The 15,529-nt window shown below is 34.8% G+C and overlaps 4 protein-coding genes across 5 annotated transcripts; 2 read left to right on the top strand and 2 right to left on the bottom strand.

Moving 5' to 3' along the window:
• Positions 1-358: 358 nt before the first annotated feature.
• LOC108969616 (protein FAM207A) lies at positions 359-1,486 on the bottom strand. Its single transcript, XM_018934433.1, has one exon. It carries the CDS (start codon positions 1,360-1,362, stop codon positions 781-783), a length of 582 nt encoding a protein of 193 aa, XP_018789978.1. The 5' UTR covers positions 1,363-1,486; the 3' UTR covers positions 359-780.
• Positions 1,487-1,565: 79 nt separating this feature from the next.
• Positions 1,566-3,198, top strand: LOC108969615 (cyclin-dependent kinase 8). Its single transcript, XM_018934432.1, has one exon. It carries the CDS (start codon positions 1,663-1,665, stop codon positions 2,965-2,967), a length of 1,305 nt encoding a protein of 434 aa, XP_018789977.1. The 5' UTR covers positions 1,566-1,662; the 3' UTR covers positions 2,968-3,198.
• On the bottom strand, positions 3,187-5,214 carry LOC108969613 (probable splicing factor, arginine/serine-rich 7). Its single transcript, XM_018934430.1, has 2 exons — positions 4,560-5,214; positions 3,187-4,505 (listed from the first exon to the last, which is right to left on the bottom strand). Exons 1-2 carry the CDS (start codon positions 4,947-4,949, stop codon positions 3,408-3,410), a joined length of 1,488 nt encoding a protein of 495 aa, XP_018789975.1. The 5' UTR covers positions 4,950-5,214; the 3' UTR covers positions 3,187-3,407.
• A 732-nt stretch (positions 5,215-5,946) lies between these two features.
• LOC108969639 (DENN domain-containing protein 5B) lies at positions 5,947-13,974 on the top strand. Of its 2 annotated transcripts, XM_018934485.1 has the most exons (17): positions 5,947-6,541; positions 6,651-6,760; positions 7,429-7,599; positions 7,661-7,899; positions 7,969-8,258; positions 8,326-9,370; positions 9,444-9,650; positions 10,874-11,039; positions 11,099-11,408; positions 11,473-11,508; positions 11,566-11,695; positions 11,759-12,009; positions 12,081-12,226; positions 12,287-12,405; positions 12,474-12,853; positions 12,909-13,158; positions 13,340-13,974. In XM_018934485.1, exons 1-17 carry the CDS (start codon positions 6,139-6,141, stop codon positions 13,527-13,529), a joined length of 4,443 nt encoding a protein of 1,480 aa, XP_018790030.1. In that variant the 5' UTR covers positions 5,947-6,138; the 3' UTR covers positions 13,530-13,974. The 2 variants fall into 2 exon arrangements, with proteins under 2 accessions (XP_018790030.1, XP_018790031.1); XM_018934486.1 differs by lacking the exons at positions 5,947-6,541; positions 6,651-6,760 and adding an exon at positions 7,004-7,084 and having other exon boundaries at positions 13,340-13,529.
• Positions 13,975-15,529: the final 1,555 nt, after the last annotated feature.

Genomic DNA, 15,529 nt, shown 5'->3' with positions numbered 1-15,529 from the left:
AGTTTTTGTATAATTTCACAAAACTAAACACATACATTTACATGACATAACATATACATAAGCGTACATGGTACATACCTTTCATTAGATGCAAAAATTTTAATATTTTTAAAACAACTTATTTCTTTTTTAATAAAATTTTTGTCAAAAAAATCTTTTCAACCAAAATAAAAACTAATTGTTAAAGTTTTGATATTGCGGCACAGTCATTTAAGTCTTATATTGATGAATAATTATTTAAGTTTGGAGCTTTTCTCAAAAATTTCGTATAGCATTCAAAAATTACCTTATTGATTATTTGGTACGTACAAAGCATAAAAATGCCATATCTGCTGGTACGATTGACTACTGAAATTTTTTAAGTGATAAAAACAATTAATTTTATTTAATTTACTCAAGAGCATACATACATCCATACTAAATTAAGTTTCATATGCTTGTAGATCTAAAATAGTTAAGAACAATTACTTGGCTCATGTAAGAATGAAGTGAAATCCAAATAAATGATAAAACTCATTACAAAAATCTTCTCRTCCCCAAGATTAGTATAAATAAATGATATGATAAAATCGAATTTTTCTAGTTTGATTTCTGCGACGATATTAAAAATTCAATAAAAAATTGTAACATTCTGAAACCGTCAGTTAACGATTGCAATATTTTAACAATCAATTTAATACAAGAAAAAAGGGACGATGTATAGTATAAAGGTTAATATATGTTTTTAAACACAATGTATGTATACATATAATATGTATGTATATAGTTAGTTCTACTTTATTAATCTATAAGTCCACGTGTATATTTTATATGATAGGAAATTGCATCACGAGGATTTTTCTTAAAATCTGGATCCTTGAGAAGGGCCTGATAAGAGCTAACTTGTCGTACAAATTTCTCCTTCTTTTTCTTCAACTTTTGCTTAACATTCAATTTCTTATCATCTTTTAGATTCTCCTTACATTTCGGCTCATCGATGTGTTTGATTCCCGTTTTAATATCAGATTGTTTACTTAATTTAAATAGTTCATCTAAGGAGGGTAATGCATCTTTTAGGGGTTTCAAGTCACCTATAACCGCCGTCTTTTCTCTTTTTTTGCGCGCTGCTTCCTCTTTACGTTGCTTTTTTATCAGTGCGAATTTATTCATTAGATGTTTATGTTTCTGGCGCACCTTCTCGCGTTTGGTAATTGCTTTTTTCTTGGTAGGCGTCTTAGTTAGGAGAAGTTTGTCCTCGAGGACACTCGTATCATCTTTCTTGCCAACATTTTGTATTTTTGATTTAATGTTGGTGGTGGCAGTAGCAGCTTTTGATACTGCAGCCTTGGCTTTCATGCGGATGTTTTTCTTGACTTTTCCCATGTTTATTAATTTGTAGTTCCCCTTTCAACCAGGATTTAAATTTATTTCGTATATTTRTTTATAATCCTTTCGAATATATTTATTTATTTGATAACCATGCGCCTTTGACAGGTGGTGTGTTGTAATCGATTAATCTTGAAGCAGTTCTAACTATTCTTGAGAACAGTTTCTTAATTGTCATACATTTGACAGCCGGTGAAACAGCTGATAGACGCCAGTATAGCAAAAATATAAGTTATGAATTCAGTTTAACGTGCCTAACTAATACTTTTCATTAAAACATTTACTTAATATTTTGCAATGGATTACGATTTTAAGATGAAAACGCAAATGGAACGAACGAAAGTGGAGGACCTCTTCAACTACGAAGGCTGTAAGGTAGGACGCGGTACGTATGGACATGTTTACAAAGCAAAATGGAAGGAGCGTACTGACGGCAAAGAATACGCACTGAAGCAGATAGATGGAACTGGTTTATCCATGTCTGCATGTCGAGAAATCGCACTTCTTCGAGAACTCAAACATCAAAATGTAATCACATTGATTCGGGTGTTCCTTTCTCACAACGACCGTAAAGTATTTCTTTTAATAGATTACGCTGAGCACGATTTATGGCACATTATTAAGTTTCATCGTGCTGCTAAAGCCGCCAAGAAGCAAGTAATTGTACCGAGAGGAATGGTGAAAAGTTTACTGTATCAAATTTTGGATGGGATACACTATTTGCACAGTAACTGGGTTTTACATCGAGATCTAAAGCCGGCAAATATTTTAGTTATGGGTGATGGTAATGAGAGGGGACGCGTAAAAATTGCAGATATGGGATTTGCTCGTCTGTTTAACGCGCCACTTAAACCGTTAGCAGATTTAGATCCAGTAGTTGTAACATTTTGGTATCGGGCACCAGAACTGCTATTAGGTGCGCGTCATTACACTAAAGCAATTGATATTTGGGCAATTGGTTGCATTTTCGCCGAATTGCTTACGTCCGAGCCTATTTTTCATTGTAGACAAGAAGATATTAAAACTAGTAATCCATATCACCATGATCAACTGGATCGTATCTTCAATGTAATGGGATTTCCGCAAGACAAGGATTGGGAGGACATCAAAAAAATGCCTGAGCATCATACTCTAATAAAAGATTTCAAGCGCTCAACTTATTCAACTTGCTCTTTAGCTAAATATATGGAACGCCACAAAATTAAACCAGATAGCAAAGCATTCCATCTTTTACAGAAACTTCTGCTTATGGATCCTAATAAACGCATCACTTCAGAACAAGCTATGCAAGATCCTTACTTCCAAGAAGATCCACTGCCTACTCAAGACGTTTTTGCGGGTACCCCTATTCCTTATCCGAAGAGAGAATTTTTAACAGATGATGACCAAGAAGATAAAGCCGACAACAAAAGACAACAACAACAACAACAGCAGCAGCAACAACAGCAAGAACCAAATGCTAAAAGAGTTCGTTTATCGGGGCCAGCTGGTCCTGGTCAACAGCAACAGCAAGTGCAACAAACGCAAGATTTTCATCATCAACAACAGCAGCAACAACAAATGATGTTCAATCAACAACAAAATTTTCAGCAACGTTTTTAAATATTACATGCAACGCGATTTATTTTTAATAAGAAATACAATTAAATATGTAATTTGGCTACAGATCTCTAATATTTCAATGACTAGTGCAAAGTTGATAATTTTTGAACAAAACAAATATTTATAAAATGTGTCTATGCTGTACTTTTTAAATTAATTTGCTCAAGAAGAAGAGTTGTCATTTTGTAGATTTGTTAAAATAAAACAAAATAGAAAATGTGGCGGATGGTAGAGTGCGTTCTTTATTGTATAAGCTTTGTCGGGGGAAAATAAAATTTCTCAAACAGTATATTCTTGAAATATTGAATTCTGTATAAAATAGTATAATATGTTAGAGCATAAATTATTATACATCAAATATAAATTATTATACAGAAGAAATTCGAATATTTAAACTTTAACTTAAGAGTGACATGTTCATTCAATTACTAAAAGGATAGTTATGGTGAATTAGATATATCCATGTTGTCTGATTTTTCCACGCTAACAGATTTGCGAGACTTGGAGTCCACACTTGATCGTGTGCTTTTTACTTCTAAATCTTCTGAAATAGGTTTTAATTTGCGATCAGGAGTACGCGAACGTCGCTTAGACGAAGACGATTTTGTTGGTGGAACAATATCTTTACTGCGACTCGAACGTGACCGTGTTGATGGAGATGGCGAATGACGTTTGCTGCGTGACCGCGAAGAACGGGAACGTTTCTCATCACGAGTACGGTGCGAACGCTTGCGCTCACGAGAGCGAGAACGTTTAGTACGAGATCGGGAACGACGCGATCTCGAGGTACTACGACGATGACGTGAACGAGAACGTTTGGCACGACGGTCGCGGGACCTAGATCTCCTTTTAGAACGTGAGCGAGACCGACTCTTACGACGAGATCGAGACCGTTTTCGTGACCTGGAGCGTTTGCGTGAACGTGAACCACGAGAATGCGAGCGAGAACGTCGTTTGGACTTGCTACGGGAGCGTTTACGAGTACGAGACCGAGAACGACGTCTGGAGCGTGAACGATGTGAACGCGAACGACTAGTGCGCCGATCACGAGATCTTGAACGTGAGCGGGAACGTCGACGCTTGTCCTTAGCCAACATACCAATTACGGGATCAATTGCAGCTGAAATCATATTTTGAGCTTCTTTTACAATAGTCATTGCCTCTTCGATTTCTGCCTGTGCTGCCTCATTTGATTTTGCTTCTGGCTTGGTTATGGAATCAGTTGAATGATATACATTTAAATATCCCCCCTTGAATTCGTGTCCTTGCATTTTAAGAGCATGTATAATACTTGGTTGATCGCAGAATTCGATCATGCAATAAGTTTTACCATCTTTCTCCGCCCACCTTGCGTATTTTACTTCACCCGCACGTTGAAAACATTCCATTAAATCGTCAAGACGCCATTCATTCTTCACATCACATACGATTATTGTTCTGCGTATTTCTTCAATTTTTCTAGCGTCATAAAACGATGGCAATGCTGGATATTCGGGCAAATTGTTGTCCAACAATTTAGGATCATACGTTTTTATAACCTATAATTATCAAAATCTGTTAGTAATTACAAGAATAAACATATACATACTAACCTGTTGTGGAGACTGGCCTTCAATGCGATTGATCACTTCTGGAGGCAACTTTGAATCCGGCTTTTGTAGTCCCGGTACGATTGTCCCATTTTTGGACATCTCCAATGCGCGATATTCTTCAGGAATTGCCAGCACAGGTATGACAATTAGTGCTCGATCAATAAATACAGTGTTAGTTAGATGTTGAGCTACTGGAACACAGCTACTTTCCGCATACTTAACATAGCAAATGCGTGATTGCACGGGACAGGACACATCACGCACAGTTGGGTATAGACGGATTTCTTCAATTTTCCCAATATTACCAAACAATGTTTGCATTTGATCTTTCGTGGCTTGGGGTGCAATATTCGTCACTTGAATGACGCGCGCTTGGTTTCCACCAGCCATTCTTTAAACTAGTTTGCGTATTTCAAGAGTCGTCAAGCTTGAAATGTAATCAATTTTCCACATGGGCACCGTGCGACAGCTTAACTGCACGGATGCCCAAAGTATCGAAATTTAATTGATATTATTCTATTAAGATTTACGAATTTAAGTTTATTCTGAAAACTAATACAATTATTAACTTTCAATAAAATGTTAAGCGGAAAAACTCATCACAAAATATTAGCGGCACCAAGTTATTTTTGCGATGAAAAACCGACCACTGAACAAAAACTATCAGAAGGGTTGCTATTGAAAACCAGAGTTGTAAAATATTTTACTAACAAAATATTCAATAGAACAACGGATATATGAGTACATATACATATGAGGAAAATTTTTAATAAAAAATATGTTTATAATCTTTTTTTTAAGTTTATACTTACCTCGAAATAAATCAGTATGGATTTTGTCGTATTTTCATTTATGAACCGCGTTCTAGTATTTATCTGTACTCGTTCGCACAATTAATGGAATATTTAATCTTTATAGTCTAAACCTTCATTTATTTTACTGCCATCTAGCGATGGTTGCTGAAGTAAATTAATTTGTATGGGGAAGCTTTCTCCGATTTTAAGAAAAATAATCATATAAAAAATATAACACGAAATAAATATGAAAATTGCATTTTAATTGATAAACTGAAATAAACACGCGTTGTTTGTGATCAAAAATTTGGCAAAGTGAAAATGTTTATTGTGTATTTGATGAAACCGAAACGAAAGAGGCAAGCGCAGAAGAGGCAGAAGGAAATAGAAAATTCAACAATATTTGAGTCAATTGGACCAGCCACAACAACAAACCATTTGCTGCTGCCAACAACAAATAAACACAAACTACGTACGCAATATACATACATGTAAGAAAAGAAATTTCTAATTTTATAACCAGTTGGCAAATTTTTAACAATTTGTGTACTTTTGTTGTGCTTTGTTCATTCCTTTTGTACTTGCAGAAAAATCAATATTTCCAGAAATAATTAAACAAAGGAAAATTACCGCACATGTAATAATTATATTTAAAAAATCGTTCACTTATTAATAAACTACATTTGTGTCCTTGAAAATCTCCTTAACTTTGCCTGGGGCCTTATTGCTCAGTCAAAGCAACTGACATTGCTTGGACTGTCAGTGATTTGGGAGGCAGTGTATGTATGTATAGTGATACTATGACGACGGAGAACAATATTCAACGAATGACGAATTTAATGCTTGCCGATCAACAACCACATCAAAATTCGCCAACGGGCACATCCGCGCCAACAAGCAATATTCAGCTGGCCAGTAAAGTGGTCATGAGAAAGTATAATAACAGCAGTAATAATGGTGCAAGTGGTAGTAAAAATACTGTTAGCTGTAGCCATCGGAATGAAGTTGCTTCTAGCGAGACAAAGGTTGATCGCGTGGCCACATCTCCAACTTCACCCGGTGAGATGAGTTCCCACGAACTTAGCCAGCTGAAACGAGAATCAGATCCACAATATTCCCGATTCGCCGACTATTTTGTGATATGTGGATTGGACTTAGATACTGGCTTAGAGCCGGATCGTTTTGCAGGTGCATGATCAATTGTAATAGATGTATAATCAAAATCAGTATCCTTAATGTGATACGTGCTAATAATTTTCACCACAATTTTTTAATTCTTGCTTACTTGCTATTTAAGGTGATAATTTGCACTGTTCGCCTCTGGATCGAGCCTATAAGTCGAAGCCATTGGCGCACTACCCCGAAAATGTTCCATGGAATCCCTTTGATGCACATGGTATTTGTATGGTAAGTAATTAGATATGTATAATTAAATAAGACTATTTGGTTGTTTGCATTAAAGAGCATCTTTCATAAATATAAATGTATATCCTATATACATATGTGAATGGGCACAAAAAAATACACATATGTATATGTATGTGTATGTGTACATTCTTGCAGTCTATTTATGTATGTACATGTATCGGTTTATTACACAAAGCTGACCTCAATTGATTTCAATTAAAGATTAAATTACTTAAATTCAACAGTGCTGTACAAGACGTAGCAAAAGTTTCATATTGTAATCTACAGTATTGAGATAAACTACCAACAAATTTTCTGGGCAACGTATGTAGACGAAAATAAATTAAGGAAATAGTTTCAAATTCCAAGTTTCATAAAGAAAAAAAAATAATATAAAAATGTAAAAAAAATTCTGAATAAAATTTCTTAAAGGAAATATTGAAATTTGGAATGTTTACAAATAGTCTGCATGAATTCCGAATAAATAAGTAAACACGAATATTAGTTGTGTTCTTCCAGATAACCTAAAATGTTAATACAAGTAGTTTAAAAAAGTATTATACCATCGATTTATATTCTGTATGATATGTGTCTGTGCCCATATAAAACATTTTTATATTTGTATAAATACATACATACATATATTTAATAATTTAATATGATTTCAGCTTTCACTGCCCCAAGGGTTGCGCTTCCGAACTCAGAAACATGATATTGAACCGAAATTTCACTCCTTTGCAACTACTAGAGAAGATGGAAAACGCTGTTATGGTTTTAGTGTAGTGTTCTATGAAGAAATACGGAATCGCAATATATGTAGTGCTATGCACACATTGCAGGTATTCTACGTTTAAATAATATTAAAATACGATTTGATTAATATCTTTTACTATTCGGCAGTCCATGTTTATAACGGAGTTGTCAAGCGGCCAACAAACTCATTCGCTTGGCCGTGTAAGGGAGAGTCCTGTAAGTCGATCTCTTCCGCGGCATTTCAAAGTAGCCGGACAAGCACCTCAATCAGCACAAAGTTACTATGACATTGCAAAAGATAAATTGTTTGTCGCCAAAAGTATCTCACTAATATGTCAAGTTCCGTATGCATTCGCTGCTCAAGTTTTTCTCAGTAACCTTTATAAGTACGTAATTTTGAATAATGAAATTTGCTTTATACAAAATTACAATTTTATTATCTCTTTCTCTTTCAGATGTCTTCCACGTCAACCAGGACCTGGCATAAGTCTCGAATCCTATGTGTACAATATTTTGTACGAAGTAATGTTGCCACAGTCGGGGAAATCTATAAGAATTTACTTGCCTCCTTCAGAGCCGCACTTGCCACCCTTAGCTGTAGTACTGCAACGACCCGAGTCAAGCACAGAACTGCCATTACTGGACTTTCCATTACGTTTGTTATTTACATACCTTGGAGTGGAATGCGTAATACAATTGTTAACCTGTGTTCTTCTCGAAAATCAAGTTCTATTGCGTTCAAATGGTACGCATACCTCTAAAACCACTCGATTACAATCCAGTTTGAAAATTTATTTATTTACCACATTTAGATCATCAGAAGTTAATGATCGTTGGTGAGTGCATTACTTCAATTCTATTTCCATTTGTATGGCCCCATGTGTATGCTCCTATACTACCTGCTGCCCTCCATCACTTTTTGGATGCTCCCGTCCCATTTGTCATGGGTCTTCATGCCGATTGTGAGTCCGCTAATAAGATCGGTAGTGAGGCAACACTTTGTTTTGTCGATATAGATAAGAAAATCATACAACTGCCGGAAGAGTTGCCAGTTTTTCCACATAAAATTGATTTCATGGCAGAAATTATATCAATTTTGGACAAATTCGAAATAGAAAGAGATCGTTCATATGAACCAATACTCAAAAATGGTTATGCGACACGTGATCACGACGTTATGATAAGTAGTTGCACGCTGCCGTCGGGTATACAAGCGGCTCGACGAAGCAAGGAACGCTTCAATCAATTGCAAGAGACTGTTTATACGCTGGCCGATAGCGGTCATGGCAGTGCAACTGGTACAGATAATGGGATTAGTCATCATATCGAATACCAACCACTCATCGCACATCCCTCGAAAATCGACCATGTACCACGCATAGCAGACTTTCTTCGTCGTAAAGGTGTGCGTACACAATCACCTGGAGCTGGTTCACTCAACGACGATGTCGTCGATGCAACAATGTCACCAACCAAAGCTGCAGCGGCTGCACGCAGGGACACAAAACCAACAACTATATTGTCACTGGAAGAGCAATACTATCAGGACTTGCGTATAAATAATGCGTTGCGCGAAACATTTCTTAATCGTTTCGTACACATGTTTTACGCATATGAATTTTTTGTTATCTACCCGAATCAAGCACGTGACGAGTGGATTTCGAATCGTGAAAGTTTGCAAAATTTTGATAAGTCCTCATTTTTATCCGACCAACCAGAACATCATCGGGCGTTTTTGTCTCGCTTTCTCGAATCTCAAATGTTTGCAACATTAATCGACAACAAAATCCTCGCTATGTGGGAGAAGGAGCCAGATGTAAATTTACGCATATTCGATCAACGAGTGAAACTCCTAAGGTGACTCTTTTATATCGCTGATTTTTAGTTCCTCCATCGGTTAATTTTGTTGTTTTTTTTTTTTGTTTGGTAGAAAGCGGCATGGAGAGAATATGATTTGCGCTACCAGCTATGAGCCTTGCGTTATGTCACAAGAGGCGCAACAGGTATTCGAGAAACGTTTACATTGCATCGACATTGAAGTAACACCGCCCAGTGAGATACTCTCCAATAGAGCTGCATATTTTCGTAGTTTTCCCATACTTGAAAAGTCCGTGCTAAATCAGGAGTGTGCTTCGAGGTAGTGTTGTCGTTGTTGTCGTGTTGTAGATGTATATAAATATATGAAAACCTTCTAAAATATACAATTTAACATGCACGAATTTCAAGGGTTAAAAATCTTCGTTTGTTTATTTCTACAACGCACACCCACATAGGCGTTTACCCTTTTTGTTCATTGTGTATCATATAATATTTTAGATGCTCAAATGCTCAGCTTGTGTTAGTATAATTATACTATAAATAAAATGATAATGTGCATAGTAGTGTATAAGAGTTGTAATGTAATTAATTGATTTTTTTATTTCACTCGTATTTCTAATACTAAACCAGCACTACTAAGTAGTTGCGTCACAAATCTGGAAAATATTTATTTTTTACTGCAAATCTCTGCAGATTGATATTATTTTACTATGTATTAAGAACTACTATTAATTTTTTTTATGTAGTCAGAAATAATATTTGAATAGAAAATCTTTAAAGATTAAAAAACGAAGGTCTTCCAATGATATTTCTGTGAACATTTATATTTTTTGTTCATTTGTTAAATTAACTGTTAATGATAATAAAATTTAATGCGTTTTAACTATTGAGTAAAGTCATTTTTTTTTTGTTGGCATGCCAATTAAAAATTATTACTATACCTAGTAAGTTTTTTGAACTAGTGATATGAAAAATATATGTTGAATTTCCTTAGCTAGTTTTCCAATTGTTGCTTATATCATACTCATAATTCGGTGAATATAATCATAAAACTTATCTTTCCATATTTTTAACATTTGCTAACAACATTATAAGCAATATTTATAAAAACTGAAGGAAGTTTAAAGACGCTTTAATTCATGTCAGATAAAGGTTCAAAACAATAGTTCCAATTCTGAATTCGAAATTACAAACAAATATTTAAGATAAATAATTGAAAATGTCTATCAATGCCTAAACAAATATGTGTATACTTAAGAATAGAGAACCTTAGGCTATATAAGCTGTTACTAAGTCTAATTTTTTTTTTTAACTAAAACAACAAAATATTTAATGTGGAATAATTTATATTAACTGTATCTTTTTGTTTTTAAACCTTATACCCATAGAAATTTGACTGTCCCTCATAACAACATTACCTAATAAGAAATTCTAATTGACTTACCCAACTAACTTTCAAAAATGTTGCCACAAATTCGCGTATTTTTTTTTTCCTTTTTTCTTTCTCGTTTTTTTTCTCTCGCGTGATATTTATTTTTACAGAGGCAACAGTTTGCGGCGTGTAAAGAACGGTAATAAATGGCGAGCCAAAGAAATATCAATAGACCAGAAACAGATGAACCGTCTATCAGCAAATCTGTCAACAGCTGAGGTGAGTCCGGCTTTACTGGCACAGGCTAATTGGACCTTTGTGGAACGCCTACTCAAAGTAAATAGGTTAATTTGTACTTAAGGTAAATGAAAACACCAAGATTTACTCAATTTTAGGACATCAAATCGAAGACGAAACGTATGCTTTTAGAGAAAATGGGCACAGAAGCTGTGGCATTGGGTCTTAAAGGCGATGGTATTGAAGAGAATACCCTAATTGCTTCTTTGTGTGATTTACTGGAGAAGATTTGGTCGCATGGTCTACAGTCGAAGCAAGGTAAATCGGCATTGTGGTGTCATTTGCAGGCGTACCTGGAATTGCAAGATGCTCGAGCCAATAATAGCACTACGACGATAACAAATCCTGCTTCCAAAGCGCTTGGAGGCAACAAAATTGGCAGTGGCAGTTACGCCGGTACAACACCCGGTTAGTGGACAAAAAGAATATACTAAAAATTTGTCACTTTACAATAATAATATTTTTCATATAGCGCTTGCCTGGAATGTGATGCGCAAGCGAATGGATTGTGAGTATTTGCACAACTAGATGAAAATAAATTTATCATAATTTTACATTTTCGCAGATTTGTCTACTTTCCAAACCGATGTCGACAATCCACCCAGTCCAAATCGCAGTCGTTCGCGTGATCGTAATAAATTTGTAGGTCTCGAACAATTATGCCCCTTGCCAGAGTCATTGGAGTTCGATGTTAAGTACGTTATAATTAAATAATTTAACAGTAATTTTATAAATATTTGATGTTATTAAATTTTTAGGAATGTTCTGGCTATGGCGGATATAAAAACACACATCGGCTACACACGCGCCTGGGTGCGGCTCTCCCTTGAGAAAAAATTGCTATCGCGTCATTTTAGAACCTTACTTTCGGAGGACTCATTGCTTCGTTCACTATACAAACGCAATGCTTTCCTGCGTTGTGAAGAAGAAAAGGAACAATTCTTATATCACCTACTCACACTAAATACAGTGGATTACTTCTCATTCACCAATACCTATCCAACAACAAGTAAATAAGCTCATACTATGAGCAATTTTAAAGCAATTTGTAACCAAACACAAAATTGTATTTCCTTTTAGAGCTGCCATATCGAGTCGTGATTTTTCCATCACGTAAATATGGATCCTATCATACTTCCAGTAATGTTTGGATAATTGTATCGGGTACTATGAATGAGACACAGCGTGTTCCAGTACCCAAAGGTTCGCTGGAGTTTATTTTTCATGTGAGTTTTCTTTTCTTTTAAATAATCATTTTCAATGACAAAGTTAAAATCTTAATACAGTACAAGAATCTCGGTTTATTGACAACGATGCGCATTGGCCACGATAACTCGGGACCTACTCACAAATGGCTAGTGGAGCATGTGGTTATGCGTAATGAAGTTACAGGCCACACCTATAAGTACGAAACTCAACTGTTATATTTTTTTTTTTTTTATAAATTTGCTCTAACTTTTACCAAAAACCCAGATTTCCTTGTGGTCGTTGGCTTGGCAAAGGAGTCGATGATGACTCCACTGAACGTTTACTAGTTGGACAACGCGCCTCAACAAGCTCTAAGAATCCCGAAATGCCGACCGTAACCAATCATACGCCACCACGCACCCGCAGCCCAAGCATTCAACGGCAAGATACAGTTCCCACCTCTGAATTGCAACATCAGTTGGGCAATTGTGTGAATGTTATCGTTAAGTGGCATTATAAGCCGAGTCGCGATCGTGATGTCGGAACATTAACGAACTTGCTTTGCGGCGATGATGGCTTAGTGAAATGTCTTGAGCGTGTATTCTTATGCGGATTTCGTTCAATTCGTTTCTTTGGGAAGAATCTTTATATATGGGATTACTTTTGTAAGCCAAAGTCATATTTTTTAACGCTACATTGGTTAATATCTTTTTTATTTAGCTAAAATTAAGGAACAATTCGAGCAGTACTTGCAACAGGAACAGCAACAACAGCTACACCAACAATTGGATGACTCCGCATCTAGTATGGATTCATCATTTAGTGATGGTAGTGGCGCAAATAGTTTGCAACGGCGTGAATTGTCTGCCATTTGGCGATACTATGTACATTTAATAGACGAGATAAACGCGGCCGGCAGTCAACTGGGAAAAGATGGCAAATTTCAGTTGCTAATTTGTCTGAGTTTACGGTAAGCTGGAGTGTAACACCGTTTTATGAAAGTTTAGGGCAATTGAATCGTTCTCCAAAAAGCCTTAGAAATTCCTGAATGTCTTTTGAAGTCAATATCGAGTCATAAACCAATATTATTTTTTGTATCCATATGTGTAAAGGAATTTACTAATTACTCTAATTATTTTTATTATATAAAGTGAACATTTGCTAACACGCATGATAAAACCCATGGCTATGACGAAAATCACTCATGAGATGTATGAAGAGGAAAGCTTTCTTCGACGCAAAAATCTTCTAACATTTCTAATTCAAATACTCGAACCACTGGATGATTGTCACATTGTGCTAGAAAACTCAATCACTCAAGGCATTCCATCACAGTGTTAATTTAATTTTAAGAGATAATTCGCACACATGTACAATTATAAATAAGCTAGCTATCTTGTTAACATTTAAAACAAAGATAGAAAAACGTATAATTTTTGAATTTTTTTTTGTGCAGCTACTGATGCGAGTCATGTATTGAAGTATATTTTTGTTATGAACAAAAGAACAGATGACATTTGAGATATCGTTGAAAGTTTATGAAATGGAAGTCAGATTCTTGCCGAGTAACGTTAACCAAAGACTTCAAGTTAGGAGCTCTCGATTTTGTTTAAATATAATTTTTGTTTAAATAATATGATGTATATTTGAAAAGTGTAAGTTAAAGACTCAACAAAGACATTTAATTCCAAAATTAAGAGTTCACTATTTTTGTGCAATTATCATTTAATATTTATATAAGTCAAACTAAAAATAAAACTCTCTATATTGTGTTTAAAAAAATTAACTCTCACACGGTGTCAAATCTTACTAAAATTTTAATTATCGGTGTATTGGTTGTTTATATATACACATGCCTACATATTTCCTTAATATACCAAAGATATATATTTGCTTATTCACAAACTTATTTTCATAAGATTTATTATAATATGAGATTATTTACATATTTATATATGTTTTTTTGTTGACTTTTGTTCTCATTTATAAAATAAGACTAATCATCATTCAATTTATTTTTGCTACGAACGATATTATTTACTTCTTTTTGAGGTGCATAACTTAAGACATACATAATAATGTACTTGCAACATTCGAATACTTAACATTTAATACTCTATTGTGTGGAATATTCTCAATTCTATGTAATACATGTACACAAAATTTCACATGCGAATATCTGCAAAGTGTAAAGACAAAACTACATATGAATAAAATTAAAATACAAAAATGTTACAAATTCTGTTTTGGTTAAAAGTTTATTTTTACAAATTGGTATTTTTTTAAAATAATGTTATTTCATACATACATACAAGTATGTATTTATAACATGCCACAGCCATACAAGGGCTATATTTTGATCCGCCAGTTTGTATGACAAATATAACCTATAGTGTTTCGATCAGAACAAGTATTTGATTCCGATTGTTCAGTTTGTATACTAGCTATATGCTATGGTGGTCCGATATCAGATTCTGATAAATTAGTTATAAAAAGGATATACAGTGGTGGTCTCATAATTAGAAACGACTTTGCTGCATATAGTTTTCTTAACTTATTTAAAAAATTTAGAATGCCACTTTAAAATTATAATATGGAATCTGCAAAGTAACACATTTTATTTGAGTATAACATAAAAAAACAACAACATTAATTCTATTTTTAAGAAAATGAGGTAAACACAAAGAACACCAAATTCAATTTGGTCATATAATTAGAAACGACAGTAAAAACATAAAAATATTTATATAAAATTGGAAAAATTTATTAAATTTAAGTACTTTGTAGGATATACCTTATTTTTAACAACATTGTCTATTCCAACTTTGTTGAACCATTTGAAACAACTCGTCATTATTTCGCGGTCTTTTGTCCTTAACATCTCGTTTCACAATTGCCCATAAGTTTTCAACTGGGTTGAGATCAGGACTTTGCGGAGGCCAATCCAAAACATCAATATTCTTTTCCGAAAGCCAGCTTTTCACTAACCTTGAAGCGTACTTATGGTCATTATCGTGCTGGAAAATGTAATGGACTGGCATATTCTCAAAGGAATATGGTTCCATTACATTCTCCAAAAGGTTTTATGTTGATGTTGGTCCATTATCCCTTGAACAAGCATAATTGGGCCAACACCACGAGAGGAAAAGGCTCCCCAAGCCATAACAGATCCGCCACCATGTTTTCCTGTTTTCATAGTGTAATTGGGGTTCAACGCCATGTGGGAGGACGTCATACGTATGATTTTCCGTGAACTTAGTTTCGTCATTCCAGAAAACTCTATTCCAGTATCGTGTATTTTTCTTCAGCATTTCCTTTGCAAATCGCAATCGCTTCTTAAT

The sequence above is a fragment of the Bactrocera latifrons genome, unplaced genomic scaffold (assembly GCF_001853355.1).
Source record: "Bactrocera latifrons isolate USDA-ARS-PBARC rearing strain unplaced genomic scaffold, ASM185335v1 scaffold_26, whole genome shotgun sequence".
Classification (NCBI taxonomy): domain Eukaryota; kingdom Metazoa; phylum Arthropoda; class Insecta; order Diptera; family Tephritidae; genus Bactrocera; species Bactrocera latifrons.
Note: the sequence above shows the minus strand (reverse complement) of the source record. Positions and strands in the feature narration are given on the sequence as shown.

Excerpts from the sequence above, each read along its gene's own strand:
- LOC108969616 (XM_018934433.1), bottom strand. The coding sequence starts at position 1,362 with ATGGGAAAAGTCAAGAAAAACATCCGCATGAAAGCCAAGGCTGCAGTA.
- LOC108969615 (XM_018934432.1), top strand. The coding sequence starts at position 1,663 with ATGGATTACGATTTTAAGATGAAAACGCAAATGGAACGAACGAAAGTG.
- LOC108969613 (XM_018934430.1), bottom strand. The coding sequence starts at position 4,949 with ATGGCTGGTGGAAACCAAGCGCGCGTCATTCAAGTGACGAATATTGCA. Across the intron at positions 4,506-4,559 it reads AAGGCCAGTCTCCACAACAG|GTTATAAAAACGTATGATCC; the intron begins GTTAGTATGTAT and ends TGATAATTATAG.
- LOC108969639 (XM_018934485.1), top strand. The coding sequence starts at position 6,139 with ATGTATAGTGATACTATGACGACGGAGAACAATATTCAACGAATGACG. Across the intron at positions 9,371-9,443 it reads CAACGAGTGAAACTCCTAAG|AAAGCGGCATGGAGAGAATA; the intron begins GTGACTCTTTTA and ends TTTGTTTGGTAG. Across the intron at positions 11,409-11,472 it reads TTACGCCGGTACAACACCCG|CGCTTGCCTGGAATGTGATG; the intron begins GTTAGTGGACAA and ends TTTTTCATATAG.